At 37.2% G+C, this 18,750-nt stretch overlaps 1 protein-coding gene across 1 annotated transcript; it reads right to left on the minus strand.

Annotated features, from left to right (window-relative positions):
* Positions 1-1,464: 1,464 nt before the first annotated feature.
* On the minus strand, positions 1,465-14,562 carry alkbh8 (alkB homolog 8, tRNA methyltransferase). The gene is made up of 12 exons (XM_030152234.1): positions 14,423-14,562; positions 13,370-13,503; positions 13,177-13,277; positions 12,885-13,016; positions 12,696-12,791; positions 12,276-12,380; positions 11,056-11,126; positions 6,306-6,412; positions 5,721-5,878; positions 4,290-4,570; positions 3,129-3,278; positions 1,465-2,359 (listed from the first exon to the last, which is right to left on the minus strand). The coding sequence occupies exons 1-12, from the start codon at positions 14,558-14,560 to the stop codon at positions 1,613-1,615; spliced, it is 2,220 nt and encodes a 739-aa protein (XP_030008094.1). The 5' UTR covers positions 14,561-14,562; the 3' UTR covers positions 1,465-1,612.
* Positions 14,563-18,750: the final 4,188 nt, after the last annotated feature.

Here is an 18,750-nt window from a genome sequence, read left to right on the forward strand (position 1 = left end):
TGTAGCTTAGGGATTGTGTATCTTCAGCAAGCAGCACTGCCAGAAACATGTAGGGGAAACATGCAACCCATTAAATTAATGCCAGCACTCCCTTATGTCCAAGCCACCGTCTTGTGTGGCTGCGTGTGCAGAAGAATTTTGGTCACAACCACCAAATCTCAATCTAAGGGTTTTTGAAAAGTTGGCAGCCCTGTTAGCGCATCATGTTTGAACACAAACTTCTTACATGTATCTGTAAGGTTATAAAATAACATGAATCACTGATACATTAGGGGAAGCCTTACCTCAAATAAATGCCTATGGACTTTAGTAAGCTGAAGATTTTAAATGTCTTGTAGTGTGTAACATCAATACAAATCCCCGGAGGTACAACTACACCTTCAAGGTTTAATGACCTCCTCAAATGTCACTGAAAAATATGCTGGCAGACTTAATACATATATCAGTTTCTCACACTAACACAGTCTGCTGACATTATTGTGCAACAAACGCTCCACACAAACCAGTCTGCTCAACTTAATCAATAAAACAGTCAATATAGCCACCAAACTGCCTTTCACTCAACACTACACTGTGTGTTTGACTGCATGAGTCCCAAAGGATTGAAAAGCCTCAGGGGTAATTTACCAGGAGCTGCTGACCAATTACTAAACCTGCCACAGAGGACCCATAACAAATAATCAAGCTCTACTCTTCAACCATCAATCCTATTTTCCTACAATTCATTCTGCCTTTGCAGCTGTCTAGTAAAACTCATCTTGTAAATAAAGTGTAGCATCAACCAAAGCTCAGTGTGTACCAATTACCAAAATAACTTAAAATCAAAATTGATTTATAGTCCTATGAATCCCCCTGTTGGAATTAGTACAATTAATGTGAATTTTGTAATACGGATCATTCAGCACTGAAGCAACAAAAATAGGTGTTTAAAAAAATCCTGATAGTGATTCTATATCTTGATTTTATTATTTAATGTAGTCTACATGCAAAAAATTGATGAGGTTATGATCTCTAACCCTGAGGTTCCATCTGTCAGACACATAAAAGAGAGGAAAGAACAACATTCTTTCTTGAATCAAATCCCCCATAGGCTGAAGCACCATGTTACACCATGACCCTTTAACTTGAAAAGGTCGGGCACACACTGTTTACGGTTTAGTTACACCTCAGTGGATTCCGAGGAGATGCTGAGAATAAGAACAGTTAAAGAAGAAAAGCACTAAAGTAAGAGCCTAAAAGCAGGTGATCCACAGTACTTGGCTTCTGAGGATTCAAGACAAGTTTTATACTATTGGTCAAATTTACAGCAGGAATTTTTCAGTCACACTACATTTTACAAATTAACCAAGAAAAACATTTACAATTTACAGATTATTTTATCAGTTTACTGTTAAATGTAAAGACCTAATATAAGCCTGTGTTCAGAATTTGTTTTATAAGTGAGAACACAATAATAAGAGCTGTTTTGTAAAATCATTCCATTTATTTTGTGTTAATTTCTTTGAGAAAATAATTAAGTCTTGCATCCTTTGCCTCACATAAATCACATTCTATAGTGTCCCAACTTGTATTAGTGATTGTTTTTTATCGTTCGTCTCAACCACTTTTTCTCTCAGTCTTTCTCCAGAATGACACACCAGTTTCCCTGGTCATGATAGCTGCTCTGTACTTTAACTCCAGCCAGCTGACCACACAGCCGCTCCAGCTCCCCCTGCTGGAAGACATGGTAATAGCGGTGAAAGACAGGAACTGAGCTGCTCTTTGGCTCCGACTCCAGACTAGAGCTGGATGTTTGAGTACTGTCGCCATTGAATGATAAGTCTGTGCTCTGGGTGTCATCGCTGGTGATAATACCCAAGTTGCAGCCTGATCCAGAGACAGGACTTGTTTCATTGGTCGATCTTTGGGATGTGCCACAGTTATCTGAAGGCTTTCTCAAGCTCTCGTTCTTTTTGTTTTTCTTCCCACCCTCTCCTAACTCTTCTCTCCCCCCTCCTTTTTTCCCATCTTTCAGATGCCAGGGAACCAGCAGGTCCTGAGTGTTGAATGCTGTGCGATTGGTGTGCACACTAAGTTTGCCATCAGTCACTTTACTGGAATGAGAGACGTCATCTTCAGGCGTGTGTTCCTCTTTGCCTCTTTCACTGTCATGCGGACATGATTTCCCATGAGTCTCCCGCCTGTCCTCTGATGTGTTGACTGTGAGGCTGTAGTTTCCAGGATGCTCTTTGTTGGACTCTTTCAGGTACTTGGACTTCTGCTTGTTGTATTCTTGTTCAAAAGCCCAAACATAGATAAGAGCACGACCTCCAGGCTTGAGGAGTCTAACCAGTTCCCTCACCGCAGCGAGTCGACGCTCCTGTAAAAACACATGCACAAATGTGAAAATACAGTTACATTTTGCCCTGCACTAAAAAAATATCAAATACACACTGATGTTGGATTAGAAAAAATGCATCTCTGTTTAAAGAAAAGGTCGTATTCTCAGTGACCAATAGAGTGATACTTCATTGTATAAAGAATCGCACATCCATAACCTCATTTCGCTTATTTTTCTAAACTAAGAAGCTCCATTTCTGTCTTCTCAGTCTCCTGAGATATGGTCATTATTAGACTTTTGATGTGTTGTTGAAATCAAGTGCTCCATTTTCTTTTATAAGAACTAAATGTTATCCAGTACAACCACAAGATTTGGTCTTTTTCAGACAACAGTAGAGCTCTGTGGCACAGACGTAGGAGTAATTAACTGCTAATGTTAACAGACAATGAGGGAAACCATTTATTCATGTACAAGTAAGATGTTATACTGATAGAACTATTTTGTTGAAATGGAAGAAACCGCTGGAAGCCCTGTAAGTGAAATATCATTTGGACTTAAGACATTAGTGGTGGAAAATTATTCCACATATCTATTTATGGAAAAATTATAATTTCTTTTGGCTATTAATGCTATATATAAATAAGTAATTGCTGTTTTAGTTTGTTATGGACTATTCTTAAAAAAAGCCAAGAAAATTGCTTATCAACTTGGCCTACATGTCTTCTTGTAGATCCAGCAGTCCAATAAAGGTAAATACACCAGTGTCAGTATAGTATGGTAGCTATATTTCTGTGTTTACTATATGTACCTGAGTGGAAAAATGATGTATGACAGCTATAGAAATGCAGGCGTCACAGGAGGCTGTTCTCAGAGGGACACTGAGGGCATCAGACACAAACACCTGGAAACCCCTCTCTGCACAGATGTCGATGAGAGCGCTGCTACGATCACAACCCACCTAATAATAGACACAGATGAAAGAAATGATGGAAAAAAGAGAATTCAAGATGAAGAATAACAAAAGCAGTAACTAGAAGTAGAGAGGTCACATGGCACAAAATGCACAGTAAAGAGGACTCAATAAAAGGAGTTACAGGAAGGATGAAATTATTTTAACACATCTCGTCTCAGACACAATTCAGGCTTTGTCTGCCACATTCTCTCTTCCCATAAGAGATGAGAGGTGATAAGAGTGAGAAATGGTGCGTTCATGGACACACAGATGCACGATCAACCTGTTACTCACAAGAACACACACAAAAGGTCAAACTTTTTCAGATGAACAGGTTAATGGTGCGAATCTGCATAAGGAGGGGAGACAAGATGAAAGAACAGACATGAACAACACATAGAGGTTATGACAAAGAGAGTAAAGGAGAAGAAACATCTGAGAAAAAAACAAAAAAGCAACAGACAAATACAGTTAGTAGTAAGAGAAACAGAAACAGGGTCAATCCAAATATTTGGTGTGTATGATCACAGTGTTTCCTGTAATGATTTATGATGGTTATGGCCTGAGTTGAGATAAGCAGCTTACGCACACCTTCAAATCCCAAACATGATTATCCCGGTGGGCTAACATAAATGGAAAGTTGAGCATATTACCATGGACACTGAGCTAACACAAATAATGAGTTGAAATCATAGTGAGTGGAACACAGGGCTCAGTATAACAGTGGTTTAAAATAGGTATAATGTGTATTATACAGATTAGTATATATGTAAATAAGAGACATTTAGCTGCATAAAATATTACCTACTGTAGAGCCAACATTACCAGCAGTCACACTAAGAGGTAAGTAAATAACAAAAAAAAAGAAAAATGCAGCTTTTTGCCTGAAGAAGTCAAAGTCTTTTTCCTTGTTTGAAAGAAAAAAGAAAAAAAGAAAGAAAGAGAGATAGAAAGACAGACAGAGAGAAAGAACCCTGTTTAAGTATGACAGAAGTATAGACAGGATGTGACACTCACAGCCACCACATGTGGGTTAACACCCAGGTATTTCCCATTTCCACAGCCCACGTCAGCTAACACACTTCCAGGTGGTAGCGAGGACAGGAAGTGGCAAACCCGAGGCCAGGGTGAGTGGCGAGTGCTGCTGAAGTGGGAGGCGATGGCGTCGTACACCCGGTGCACGTACTCTTCTTCCAGACGGGCAGCATCGGCATGGCAACAGGGGAGTGAAGGTGTTGATGGGTGAGACGGTGAAGGTGCTGAAGAAGCTCCCTGACTGTCACAGACAGAGGGGAAGGCTGGAGAGAGAGAAGAGAGGTCAAGAAAGGGTTCAACAATGAGGGTTAAGTACTAAAAGTACATATAGACAAACACATAAATGTGAATGAAGTCTGAACACTATACTATGACATCCGCTTTGATCAGATATGCTCCGTTAATTTAAGATTAATGCGTTATTAAGTGAGGTATTTTGTTGATTTGCTGTTTTTATTTCATAAACTGTATAATCCAGTCTACACTTGTTTCTAACCAACATCATCTAGATAATAAAAAACTTTGAGATGTGCGATTCTTTGCAGAATGGTTGACAAAGCCACCAAACCATCAATTATCAGATCCTTCTTGAAGTTTCCCTTCATAGATACAGCAGCACTGAAATAAGAACAAGTTAAAAGACTACAGAAAGGTATCGGAATTTGTGGAATATGGCTTCATTTAATGGCACGATCCTGTGGGGAAAAAGGGAGCTGAAAACAAAACCAATGTACCTAAAATAACCTAAAATTATTTAATGTTCAGTTTCTGCTTTAGCAATTCATTACTCTGAATTTAATGTTGTTTGATGGTGATCCAGATTTTTTTCATCGATTTAGTCAAACATGTTTTTGTGTTGGTTTTTACATTATTAAATTGCCCTTTAAAAATCCAATATCTGTCAAACACTGTAAGAAAAAACACTCCTTATTTCCAGACCTGATCCCACTGAAAAACCTCTAGAATATGATCAAGAGGAAGTTGGATTTTCACAAGTCAACAAACGAAGCTCAAGTGCTTGCATATTTATGTCAGGAGAGACACAAAGCACTGATGTGAAAGAGGTGTGGAGAAGATGTCAAGACACATTCATCCAAATACTCATCTTTAAACTTTTCTACATTAAAAGAGCTGAGTTGTGTTTAAACATGAGCTTTATTTCTTTGCATGATTTTAGGTCTAAAAACACCACATATGTTGTTATTTTCACTAGTGGTCACTTAATGTGACTAAATGCGTAAATGATAATATGTTATTTGGAATTTGGGAGAAATTTTGACAGTTTTGCAAGTAAACAAAAACATTCATTAAAACTGTAAAGAGTAAAACTAGTGGTCTCTTCATCTATTGTCTGTACTTGTGTCTGCAACAAAAAAAAACAAAAATGGACAAGCTTTTTCACAATAATCTCACCACAGTGGCAGGGTTCATGTCTGATCTTGCGGAAAGTAAAGGAAGTACGTGTGCCCCTCTTGCTCAAAGTGAGGTTGCTATGGCCGATAGGATCAGATGTTGTAGAAGGGCATTGTGGGTCAGAGGCTGGCACCATGTCAAACTTCCGAGGCGTAATCCTGAGATAAAGATAAAAATTAGGAAACTTCTGTGGTACTTATTGATATCAGATACATACTGTATGCGTGGATGATCCACTGGTGACAAAACCCCTTAGGTAAGGTAAGGTAAGGTAAGGTAAGGTAAGGTAAGGTAAGGTAAGGTAAGGTAAGGTAAGGTAAGATAAGATAAGATAAGATAAGATAAGATAAGATAAGATAAGATAAGATAAGATAAGATAAGATAAGACTTTATTGATCCCACTGTGATGAAGTTTCTCAGTTGACAGTAGTAAGTACAAAAAATAAAGTACAGGAAAGACAGAAAACAGAAAATATACACTTGTGAAACAGAAAATATAAAGAGGAAAAAAGAATTTATATAAATTTAGATTTAAACTTAAAAATTATATACATATAAAGTGAATCCGGACACATCTGCACTCACCCATGGGTCCAGAGAAATCTGCTCTCTCCTTTCATCACCAGGAGGCTTCGCTCTGGTAACACCACAGCAACAAGATGACCATCGGGATGACGGAACTCCATCACTGTCTGTAACAACACACAACTTTTAATATTTAGATTCAACTAATGTAAAAACTTAGGTTCTTTGGAAAAAGGCTCTAATAGCGGAATTAGTAGACGTATGGTAAAATATAATCTCAAATGTAGGTTAGACTACTTTTACCTCTGCCAAGGAGGTTATGTTTTTGTCGGCGTTGGTTTGTCTGTCTGTCCGTGTGCAAGATAACTCAAAAATTTTGGACGGATTTGGATGAAAATTTCAGGAAATGTTGATACTGGCACAAGGAACAAATGATTAAATTTTGGTGGTGATTGGGGGTGGGGGGGCCACGGGGACCCACTGATCTGCCTTGGCGGAGGTCTGCGTTCTCCGAGTGCTTTTCTAGAAAAGAGGAACTTTTTGAGTTATCTTCCTCACAGACAGACAAACAAACAGACAAAAAACATCGGGAGGGGGGGCACTGATCTGCCTTGGCGAAGGTCTGCGCTCTCCGAGTGCTTTTCTAGTTCATAAATGAAACCAGTGTTAAAAATGGGTCTTATGTAAGATAACAAATGATGAAAATGTAATAAAGAAGTGGCTCCACATTTACAGCTTTGTCCTTGGGTTTCACCTTTTTAGAACGATGTGCTTGAGGAGAGCATAAACTAACCCCTACCAGAGTCTTCACAAGTATGTTTTCAGGGGAATAAATCTCTTAAGCCAGCAGGACTTTTCAGGCTGGCAGTGGCTGGTTTTATTGTTGCATTCAGACTTATTCTTCATAACTGGATAAACTCAACCAGATCACAGACCAGACAGTGGTTTAAGATTATGACAGACACCGCTTTTCCAAGTCAAACAAAACATCAAGTCTAGCAAACATCGATGATACTGAAGTACAACATTCTGACACAGAGCTGGGTTAAAGAAAATGATTCTTGTTTTTTCCTTTTTATTGCTGCCTCTATTTTATTTTAGTGTTTATGTGACTATTGTGTTGAGTCATTTTTGTACAGTACAAATGCTGCACTGCCAGAGCTAATGACATAAATAACAAAAAAAATCTATCACATAATCATATCAATTTGCATTTTTGATAAATATTGACTAGTCATGGACAGTATGACCAAAAAAAGGTAAAAATCTGGTTGTTTCATGGTACATCATATTTTTTTATTGCCATTTTTTTATCAGACTGTGGCTCCTTCCTATGTGATGGAAACATAATATAATGTTCAAGCACTGTTGTACTATTACCGGCGAACCATGTTAAATACTTTGCATCCCATTACGGTGAAATTAAAACAAGTACATTAATTACTGATATATCAGTCCAGTATATCATCCCACCAGACATATAAAGTTCCTTTTTAATTAAACAATCATGTCTATGTGAGATGTAGTATGTGAGGCGTTATCTCCTTAAATCTTAATTATACTTCATCCATCAGCTAAATGTGACTGGACATGCAGGAGGACAGTTCTTCAGGTAGAAGTATAAACTGTACCGCGTTAGTTATTAACCAAAACTGTCAAAAGCAGAGGCTGTCCTACCTACTGTCATGCATTTTCCTCAACAGCTTTCAGTGATGTCACACAGTGTGGGGGGGCTTGTTTTGTTCTCCCACTAACAACCAGCCGAGGCATCTCCACCCCTGTGCTGGTGTTTGATCCTAATGTTTCCTTACAGCGCATAACAGCATGAGCTCTGCTGGGAAATTACATCTACACAATTTCAAACTGCATCCCTCCAACTTCTGACAGCAGGAAAATTGGATTTTGTGAAGTAGAGGCATCTGTGTGTGTGTGTGTTTGTGTGTGTGTGTGTGTGGGTTTGAGAGACAGATATGTGTTTGTGTACGATGGTTTCAGAGCAATGTACTGCACTAGCACCACCAGCAAATGATCAAATCTTTCCCACAAAGCACAAGTGAAATCTTTTTCTCACACACACACACACACACACACACACACATACACACACACACACACACACACACACACACACACACACACAGTCTATAGACAGGACTGTGCTGTTCCCATCTGAGCAGTATTAACCAATCAATGAAACTGGTGGAATGTGACTAAATCGATGTGGACGCTAGCAGCTACGCTTTACTACAAGACTATTCATCACTTTCACATGCAAAACTCACATTTCCATGTACACACACACACAATTACACACAATTGTGTGCCTACCTGCAGGCCAACGGAGTATGTGTACGTAGAATAAATATACCATTAGACTAAACAAACCACAAAAGTGCAACACTACTGTATCTGTTATTACAGAAAACCAATTCCTTTTAGAGTTATTAGTGATGTATACGGCAAAAAGCTAAATGTTACCAGAAACTATAACAAACTGAAATAAGAAGGTGTTTGTTTCTAGTTCAGAGGTCATAGATTTTATTGTAAGCAATGGTATTTTGTCGTGGGTGTCAATCTGTGGAAGTTCCTACAGTCAGGTTGTTTAAATATCAGTTCACAAAATGTATAAAGAATGTAATGTTTACATAAAGTAAACAGCTAATGGGGTTTTCTACTCTGAATTACTTAGTTAATATCTAAGTGTTGGCTGTTAAGGAACTGGAACTGACGGACCACCGATGCTTAATGTTTATTTATGCACTGAGTAAAGGGAAGGTAAGAGATTGTTTTTTGTCACAGCCCACAAAAAAGCACAATATTTGTGAAGTCATATTCAAATTCTGATTCACTTTCTTATGCTTCTGGTTGCAACTGTACATTACTACAAGGAACCAATAAAAATCATTAAATTAAAACATGATATCAGTAAAATCAGGCCATGGAATGAAAGTTAGATGGTACGATGAACTGAATCATTTTTCTAAGGAATGGAAATCAAATCAAACTCCTACTAAATTAACTGCTACATATAAAACTATTCAAAAAATGTATGTGACAAAGACATGCTCAGTTTCAGAATCGGCAGGGCAAGCTTAACTCGCACACCCGATGTCTGTCAGTCTGTGTGTGACAGATGCTGTGACAGATGACAGGCAATCGCTAACAGAGTCCCTGAGTTTCAGACAAGCAGAGACAGATGGGCGTTCGTCTACATTTGGTCACTGTGTAGAAGATAAATCAACATCCCAGTGAAGGGTCGGCCCCTCTGAGGTGGTCATTAGTCACACCTGAGGTACAGAAGGACACACCAACACCTATTCTGTCTGATGACAAAGCCACACACTGATCCCATTACTGTTCCTGTTCCTTTTCTATTTATTTGTATTAATCACTCAATCCTGAAAAGACTCATTAATTACATAGTGTCTAAACTAAAGGCCTCAGATGTTTCAGACCAGTCTCAACTCTGCTCTGCAAAAATAAAGTCCAAATTATTTTAACTCTAAAAAGTAAGCCACCCTATCCCAAAGGCTCCCTTCAGATTTGCATCTTTGTTTCCACGGTAACCATCTGTTATAACAGCCAGCGACACCAACTGACAAAAAGGATGAAAACATGGCCTGTAATTTGGAGTTTGATAATATTAAAGAACAAGACTACAAGGGTTGTAAGACCTTTTAAAAAAAAAAAAAAAAAACTGCAGTGACGTGATATAAGCATCAACCTGATTCTGTTAACAGTTAAATATTTCAAAGAAAAAAAATGTATTCATTGGGTGAAAGTTTTCTGTGTGGCTGCATCAGTAAGACACAAACAAATGCACAATTTTAACTGTCTTGATTGATTTAACATTAAATTCTTCTTATTATTATTATTTTTTTCCTCCATTGTTTGTTTATTCGGAGAAGCAAATCATACAAAACTTCCCTTTCGGGTCCAATTCAATATTCACACGTCAAATGTGAACAAAAGAGTGAGTTGCTAATCCAACATTTTTTTTGTAGAATATAAAACAAATATAACAAGTGGGCGGGAGTAAATTCTTAATTTTAGTCAAGAATGTTTTTAGTTTTTGTTTTAACTGTCTTATTCCTATTTTAATTTCCTTCTGTATTTGTAGCTTTTCTGCACTTTCCTTTTGTTTAATGTCTTGTTCTCAATGATTTTAATGTAATTTTATGCCTTTGTAAAGCACTTTGAATTGCCTTGTGTATGAATGGTGCTATATAAATAAATTTGCCTTACCATTTTTTTGTTAATGGTTAAGAAAAAAATAACAAAACCAAATTTTTAACAATTTCAACCCTGGCTGTGTTTCAAGGGGCTGTGTTTCAAGGGGCATTATCTTGCTGAAACATCCATTTTCGACCTTGATGGAGCAGATCACGTGCAGGTGTGTGAGCACGTGGGTTCAAGTGCATGGGGTGTCCTAAAAACTTTTTTCCACCATTGCATACTTCTATCTGCTGTGTCCATTGAACATCTGAATTACAGTTGGTGAAAAGATGCTTAATTTAGCCGAAATTAACAGAATCTACCTTCTTTAACTATTACTTTAGTGTTTAAGCAAAAGCGTGTGTTCACTGTTAAGCTTTAAATACATTTCTTCCAATCTTTTTTAATAAGGGAGGAATGTAGTTCAATATCTTGTGTTACACTGATCAATAATGCCTTCACAAGTTGATTGATTAACTGTATGGATGAGTGAATTACCAACACACAGGTCAGCTTGTATCACAGCATTCGCTAAATGTACACCGTCGCTGATGAAATGTTGAAGTCACTGAGGCCTAACGAAGTGTGACCTTACCTGAGACCCAAGACTGAGAGACAGGATGGTGTCCTCAAAGGCAGAATGGGTGTCCACATGAGGGGGAATGCCTAAAATGGAAATACATGCACAAAAAAAAATGACACCAATCATAAATTACTTAAATTAAGTAGTAGTTGTTATTAAATTATGTCATTAAATTAACTCATAAAGACTCAAACATCAACCAGTGACCAAAACTATGTACTGACCTAAAATGTATAATACCTGCTAATCCACTAATCCTATCCATATAAATAATTTGTGTAAAATACAGTTCGTCGTCTTTTCATGGTCATCAGATATGACCCATTTGGACGTTCAGAGGCTCCGCAGTGAACATGAAAACACTGTCATCTTTTACAACATTGATTCGCCAGTAAAACCCATGAACTCAGATAAATTACAGCAGCTGTAGACACTGGTTTTATGTTCAGTTAATGATATATTTTACTGAAAAAGTCACTTTTTCTTCCATCTTCTCTGTTTCTTGGTATAACAACCCTCAAGTTTAATCTGATCTTTTATGAACATCTATATGATCAGTGAATTAAATGTTAGAAAATACCTGATTATCACTGGAAAAATGCAAAACACAGAGGATTATTTCATAATTAATGGGGACAAATCACATAAGAAATGTTAAATGTAGAAAAAAAATAATAATCTGGGAACTACCACAAAAGTAGCACTGGGTCTTTATGGGTTAAAGTAGTGACAACATAATTCTGTCATCCCTCCATCAGACCTAATACAGTATGTTGGAAAGGTTCTGTTGCCCTCTAGTGGCACAAATCTGTAAGATCTACATATGAGGGCAGCCTCTGCAATAAATAAACAATTCAATATCCATAATTAAATATCTGTATTTCACTTTTTGAATCCCTTTTGAGACTCCCTTGCTACTCCTGGATGTTTGACATTCCTCCAACGCTCCTATTTAAAATGAATATGATATTGACAAAGTATTGACGGATCATGCAAAGAGTCAGTTATTCCACCAAATATTGATTACTGAGCTCCTGTGAAGCGATGACATTGATTTTTCTGTGCAATTTTTAATGAGTATACACCTTTCACCTTTTAATAACACTAAATAAATCTGCCTGGTGATCCCAACGTTCTATTCTATTCTATAGAAGACAGGAAATTCCTTACTTATGTTCTGTTTTATCTTCTGTGATTAGCTTTGTTAGGTGAGGGTGATTAGAATAACACACCTTGCCCAGACTCATACTGGTTGACAGTCAGTTGGTCTGGCATGATATCAATATATCCATTCCTTAAACATCGTTCGAGAAAAGGCAGACACTCCTCTGGAAGACCTGGACATACAAACACACATAAGCCAAATGTTGTTACATACATGCTCTTATTCCTTGTTTTTGCACCTTATTTACCCTACATTAACACTGGACACTAATAAACAACCTTTTGTCTGCTACTAGAGGAAAAACTTAGCTGATCTGATTTCTGTCTATTTTTCTACCAGTGGCAAAATCACTCTTGTTCGGTCTAATTACCACCCCTAATACATAACAGGGAAACCATAACATAAAATTTAAAGTTTTGTTGAACAACTAAGTATAATGTACAAGGAAACAAAATGATTGTAATCTGGAAATAAAATGAAAACTCACCTGCAGGTAATGGCTTGTCTTTGTCCACATTGTTGTTGTCGTACCGAAATTCATAACCATAATGTTTGACTTTTCTGTGTTTCAGGGCTTTCTGAGCTAAAAGATTTCATTTGGCAAATGAGAAGTACTTCAGTTACATGGATTTAATAAATATGACATGTGTCATTTATTTTCACCACGTTTCCTCACCAGTGGCATCATCGTATAAGGACGACCAGTCAATGGCAGCGAGCAGCAGAGCTTCTTCCTCCTGAGACACAAAGTCCTTCACTAACACTAAACCTTCTGGCAAAGGAACAGATGTCTCCTCCTCACAGGTCACTGTACGACACATAAATGAATATGGTGCGGTTAATAATACTACAAAATCATATGATGTAAGAGATCATTTCTGTGGCAGAAAAGAATAGGATAGGTGCGCAAAGCTCTATGTCATCCCACTTCAGGGCAAACATATGAACATCACAGGAAAGGACACTACCTGAGTTCACAAAGCTGAGGTAGAGTGTAACACTGTCTTCTCCACATTTCATCTTTTGGCCATTAAGGAGGGTGTGGGCTTTCTGTGCACTTTCCTCTAACCTTCAAGCAGAAAGAAAAACACTCCTCATGAATTACCATGCTCTTACTCATAACAACAGTGTAATAAAGCAACGTCCACATACATCCTGTACCTGTATGTGACAAATGCATAGGGTTTATGAGGGGGCATGACAAGGGTCTCCAGCTCTCCCATCTGTTTCAGCGCTGCAGAAAGATGCTCTCGACTAACACCGTTCCCCAGGCCACCATTGGCCACCACCAAACTCTGCAAAGAAGACGCGGATGATTGGATGAAACCATTTTAAAAGCAGATTGAAGGCTACTAGATATAAAAAAGACAACTCCCTGCACAACACAAATGTTGAATATGCAACGTATTAAAGAAGTATATACAACTGTAAGTTATATTACTACATCATTTAGATATTTTTAATAGTTAACTCTCACACAAGACATAAACAGCTGCTGGTAACCAAAAGCATCTATTGATGTAAAATGTTTAATAACTTCTGAACCAGTAATTCTATCAAGACATGTACATAATTCAGATAAAGTGTAGTTTCTCAGCTTTTCACTGGGATCACATATGACCCTCTTGGATGTTCAGAGTCTACATAGTGAATATGAAAACATGCTCTACAGCATTGATTCACCAATAAACCCCATGTAGTTTAACAAATAAATGGCTGTTGATGCTGGATTTTACGTTCAGTAAATGATATATTTAGCTAATTATATTCTGTTTTTACATTGTTACATTTAAATTCACACTGAGCTGTGAAGATCAACACAAACATTAAAATAAATAGAAGAAAACACCTGATTATCACAGAAAATGCAAAATACAACGGACAATTTGATAATAGATGGTGATAAATCCCTTAGGAAAGGTAAAAATTAACAGATAATTTCATCTATAGCGCTTTAAGAGATAATTTGTCATGACTTATCATTGGGTATAAGTATTTTCACCAGTTTCTTTGACGATTCACAGCAGTTTAAACCAAAATGCGACTCTGACATCATTTGAGAATTTACATTAGACTCAAATGAACTGACAAACTCTTTAATTCGTCTTTCATTGCGCCAAATAAATTAGAAATATGACTGTTGTATGTGCAGTAGCAGTTTCCTGCTCTGACACATGAGCCACTTCTTGTTTTTTACGTCTTTTCTTCCTTTACCTTCGTAGGCTGGGATGTCGTATTGATTCCTTCATGTTTCAGTAAAGTGTGACTGGCTTTTAATTGTTTTCGGAGCACTTTCTTCTCCTCTTTACTCCTTCTAACGGCCTTCACGTTACTATCCACACTAGCATCCATGGTACGTCACTTTAAAAAGTCCGGGTGCAACCAGCATTAAAGACCAAAGGTTCCGCAGGAGTTTTTCTGCCCAAAGGATAATGCAGCAGTTTCATACTCACACTGATGATTTATTTGTATTTCCGTGAGACGAGGAAAAACAAGGAGATTTATACTGTGTTTGTAGCATGTTTGTATTGTCATAAAAATCCTACACATACTTATATTTGGAATCAGTTTTGTAGTGTACTATCTTAAATAATATGTCCATTTTATACCTTACATGTCATCTTACATTCTAAATAAATCTCTCCAGCCTTCTTGGCAGCAATTATTTTGACTTGTCTGAAAAGCATAAAAGTAGAACTAATCACATTAAGGACTGCACCAATTAATTTTGTTATTAATTGTACCTGCATCTAATATGTAAAAATGTCAACAATAATAAAAATCTATTCAGTACATGTTTTTCTCACATGATTCCTGCTGTATGCTGTTCTGTGCATTTCCAATAGTAAATACTGAGGCAGGTAGCCTATAGAGCAGTGGTTCCCAACCTTTTGTTTGGCTCGTGACCCCATTTCAGTATCACAAATTTCTGGCGACCCCAGACATTTTTTTGCTTAAATCTTTTTTTTTTTTTTTTTAACTTAATTTTTATTAGATTTTCTCTTTTTCATGACAGTACAATTATACATTTAAGTACAGTTCAATTAATTTCTTTTCCCCCTACACAGCTGCAAATGTATTCTCATACACCTCCACAGGCACATATGATGAAATTTGAGAAATCAGTAACAATTATAGCAAACAATGTTCACTCCAAAAAATAAAAAAATAAAAAATGTATAAATAAAAAAGGCTGTAGATATAAATCTTCGTCAGAGGCAGAATGACAGCACCTTGATAACATGGAGTATTCTTGCATCACCAGTAAATATTTTTGCAGTTGTAAAGGTAACATAGGTTCCCATCTTTTAGTAAATATGGTTTTCTGAAGCCTGAGCAAGTATGTGATCTGCTCCATCTGATAAATATCCCAAACTTTTGGAATCCATGTATTATATGAGGGAGGTTATGGTTTCATCCAACTGATGGTTATAGACTTTAAGGCAGCGGTGAATAATATATTCAAAAGGTATTTATCTGCTTTTCTATCCAGACCTTCAGGTATTACTCCCAAAACTGCCACTGTGAAGCTTTGTGGGATGTTCATAATTCATTTGTTTTTGATCATGTATGGTATATTTGATCACAGTATGGCATCATGTTTGCCATACTGTGTCGCAAATAAGTATTAATTTTAGACGATATTTAGTATACATAATGTATATTATTATGGACGGAGGCAGAAAAGCCAGGTGTAGATGACTGCACAAAGTGAGAATTTTATTTTCCTTGGTCAGGATATGTACAGTCAGTCCAGCTTGTATTTACAAGGCTGACAATTAATACTGAACAAACAAATAACTCAAACTATGAATTATGAAAGAGCTGCAGCATCTTAAACTGACCACAATGAACATTTGAAAGATAAACAGTACCACAGTGCTTCAGTTTCATCTCCACAGTTTGTCATGTCTTTTATGGATTGTGATTGTCTCTCTCAACTCACCATATATTTTTTATTAGTTAGTTTTTACTTTTTTTTTTTTTTTTTTTTTTTTTTATCAATTACTAGAAATTTCAGGCGACCCCATTTGAATTCCAGGTGACCCCACATAGGGTCCCGACCCCAAGGTTGAAAAACACTGCTATAGAGTGAATCATTTTAATACTCTTTATGTGCTTATATCTGTTTTTGTTTCTGAAATTCCCTGACATGAAATGTTTTGCTGTGTTGCATCATTTTGTGTTATGTACTTCCAAAATACAAATCCTTGCTGCATGCCTCCCTAATCTTGAAAAAGAAATAAAGAGAATGAGAGAGACAAATGCTCCATGGATTATTCTAAAGACTTAACTTGATACAGAGGGATAAAATACAGCCACAGGTGGTCATCCTGGACAGACATTCTTTCTTTATCCATTTTGTTCATCCATCATCAAACCCCATTCAAAATTTGGCAAGTGGCAACTGCAAGGATAACCGAGTATTACATGAGAATGAAACATTATCATCACTATGAACTATTCTGATTGAAATCATTCTCAATAAATAACATTTTTTTTCTTGTGTCCTCATCGACGGATATGCTGCTTACGCCATCCTTTTTATGTCAGTCCAGTCAGATGCATCTCATGGTGTTTCTTTGGTGCCAGTGTGAGGCTGTTGCTCTATTGCCATACAATAGTTCATACAAGCCCTCATTCAGGCATGACAGGCTGAAATGTAGTTGATGAATTCTAGTCTTTGGCTTTGTATTTGGTGCAGTGTTTGCTCCGGTCACTGCCCTCTGTCTGCCTGCTTCCTCAAAGGAGCCAATTAGTTTAGGTCTTGAATTTTGATTTGTCTTCTGCCAGATTAATGGCTGTGTAGACGGCTGAGCTTCAGTGTGTGCTTTTACGTGGCATGTGTGTGAAGTATGAAACGTGTGTATGGATGTAAGTGTGTTCTTTAGAGCATTGTGTGTGCATTTCTACATGTATGTGTTGTGTAATGAAGCCCTCACCTGTCCCCAGCCATCTCAGTAATTACGGTGCCAGGCTAAGCTGGCCAGTGGGAACCCTTCATCGTTTTAACAACACGCTCAATTTGGTCAACAAAACAACAGCTGCTCACACAGGAGAGCACATGGCTGCTTTGCTGCTACATGATAACAACGCCATGTTTCGTTTTGCTTTTCTAAACCGTTGATTGAAATCTTCTCAGTGCAAGGCCAGACTCAGTCTTTTGCCATACACACTTTGTTATCCAATACGTAAAGGTTAATTTTAAGTATACTTAAAACTGATAACAGGGACAATAGGGTCTGAATTAACAAGCATGTCTGTTTCACTTCGATTTTCTTTCCTTTCGGTCATATAATTATAGTATTACAATCACAGAAAAAAATTATTAGATGATCAAAAGTCATCAAAAACAATGGTTATGCAATCAAGTACTAACTCCTGTGTGCATCATGTGACTAAAGCAGGCAGAAAAGAAAACATGGAATGCCTAAGAGCACTGTTTTTGGCAGTATAGTGCCAGAGCTATTGATGTAAGAACTTAAGTGATTTTGGTTATTATCAAGAAAACCATGAAAAATGACAAGATATCAGCTTTTAAATTAAACCCTGTTGAGCTATTTTTGTTGTTATCGTAATATTTGTCCAAACAAATGTACCTTTAGTTGTACCAGGCATTAAAATAAAAAAGAAATTGAAGAAAACAAGGGTGGTCTAATAACTTTTTCCCTGACTATATGTGTGACTGTTAGTTAATACTTGTAAACAGCTTGCCCAGACTGACTTTGAGGGAATGAATGTCAATGTTCTGACAAGTGGAAATATCACTTTAAGGATATGGATATGTGATTACGAAGATATTCCCTTGCCAGTGTTCAAGGGCAGCTTCACCTCACACAAAAGCCAAGCACTGAAAAAGTAATGGAACCACTTGTGTACCCTGAGGCCTGGCATCACCCTTTGAAATGCAGGGCCGGGGGCTAGACCAAACTCCCACTGCTGGCATCTTTTATTGTAATTAGCAGAGTAGAGACTGTTAGAGACTGTGAGGCTGGAGTAGATAAATAAAGAAACCAGATCCTACTTTTCAAAATAGTCTTCTGATCGTCAGCACTCTCAAGTATGTGGAAGAAGCACTAAGGTTGTTTACTGAAGTTAAAGTAGGGCATAATAAATATACACATAATACAAACAGTAATACAACAGTGTCGCAGTGGACCATTAAAAGTGAAATTCCTCTAATTAAGATATTACTTGAGAAATTATGAAGAAGGATTATTAGCAAAATAACATTTTAAAATGTTTTATTGCAGGATACACTGAATCAGATACCAACACAACTTGTGTCCATACTTTTTCTTTGATTATTAGAATCCTACAGTTAGTGACTTTAATTTTAATGACCATTAGTTCATCTAACTTGCAACCCTGACCGTTTGCCACCAAAGTATAATGTGTTCATCCTTGAGTCCAAATGAACATTTGTGCCAAATTGGAAAAACAAAAACAAAACAAAACAAACTCCAAGGCACCAAGGAGACGCTGACTTTTGATGATTCTAACATAAAAACTCATTATTTTAACTCATGATATTTTGTGAA

This window comes from Sphaeramia orbicularis, chromosome 13 (assembly GCF_902148855.1).
Source record: "Sphaeramia orbicularis chromosome 13, fSphaOr1.1, whole genome shotgun sequence".
Classification (NCBI taxonomy): domain Eukaryota; kingdom Metazoa; phylum Chordata; class Actinopteri; order Kurtiformes; family Apogonidae; genus Sphaeramia; species Sphaeramia orbicularis.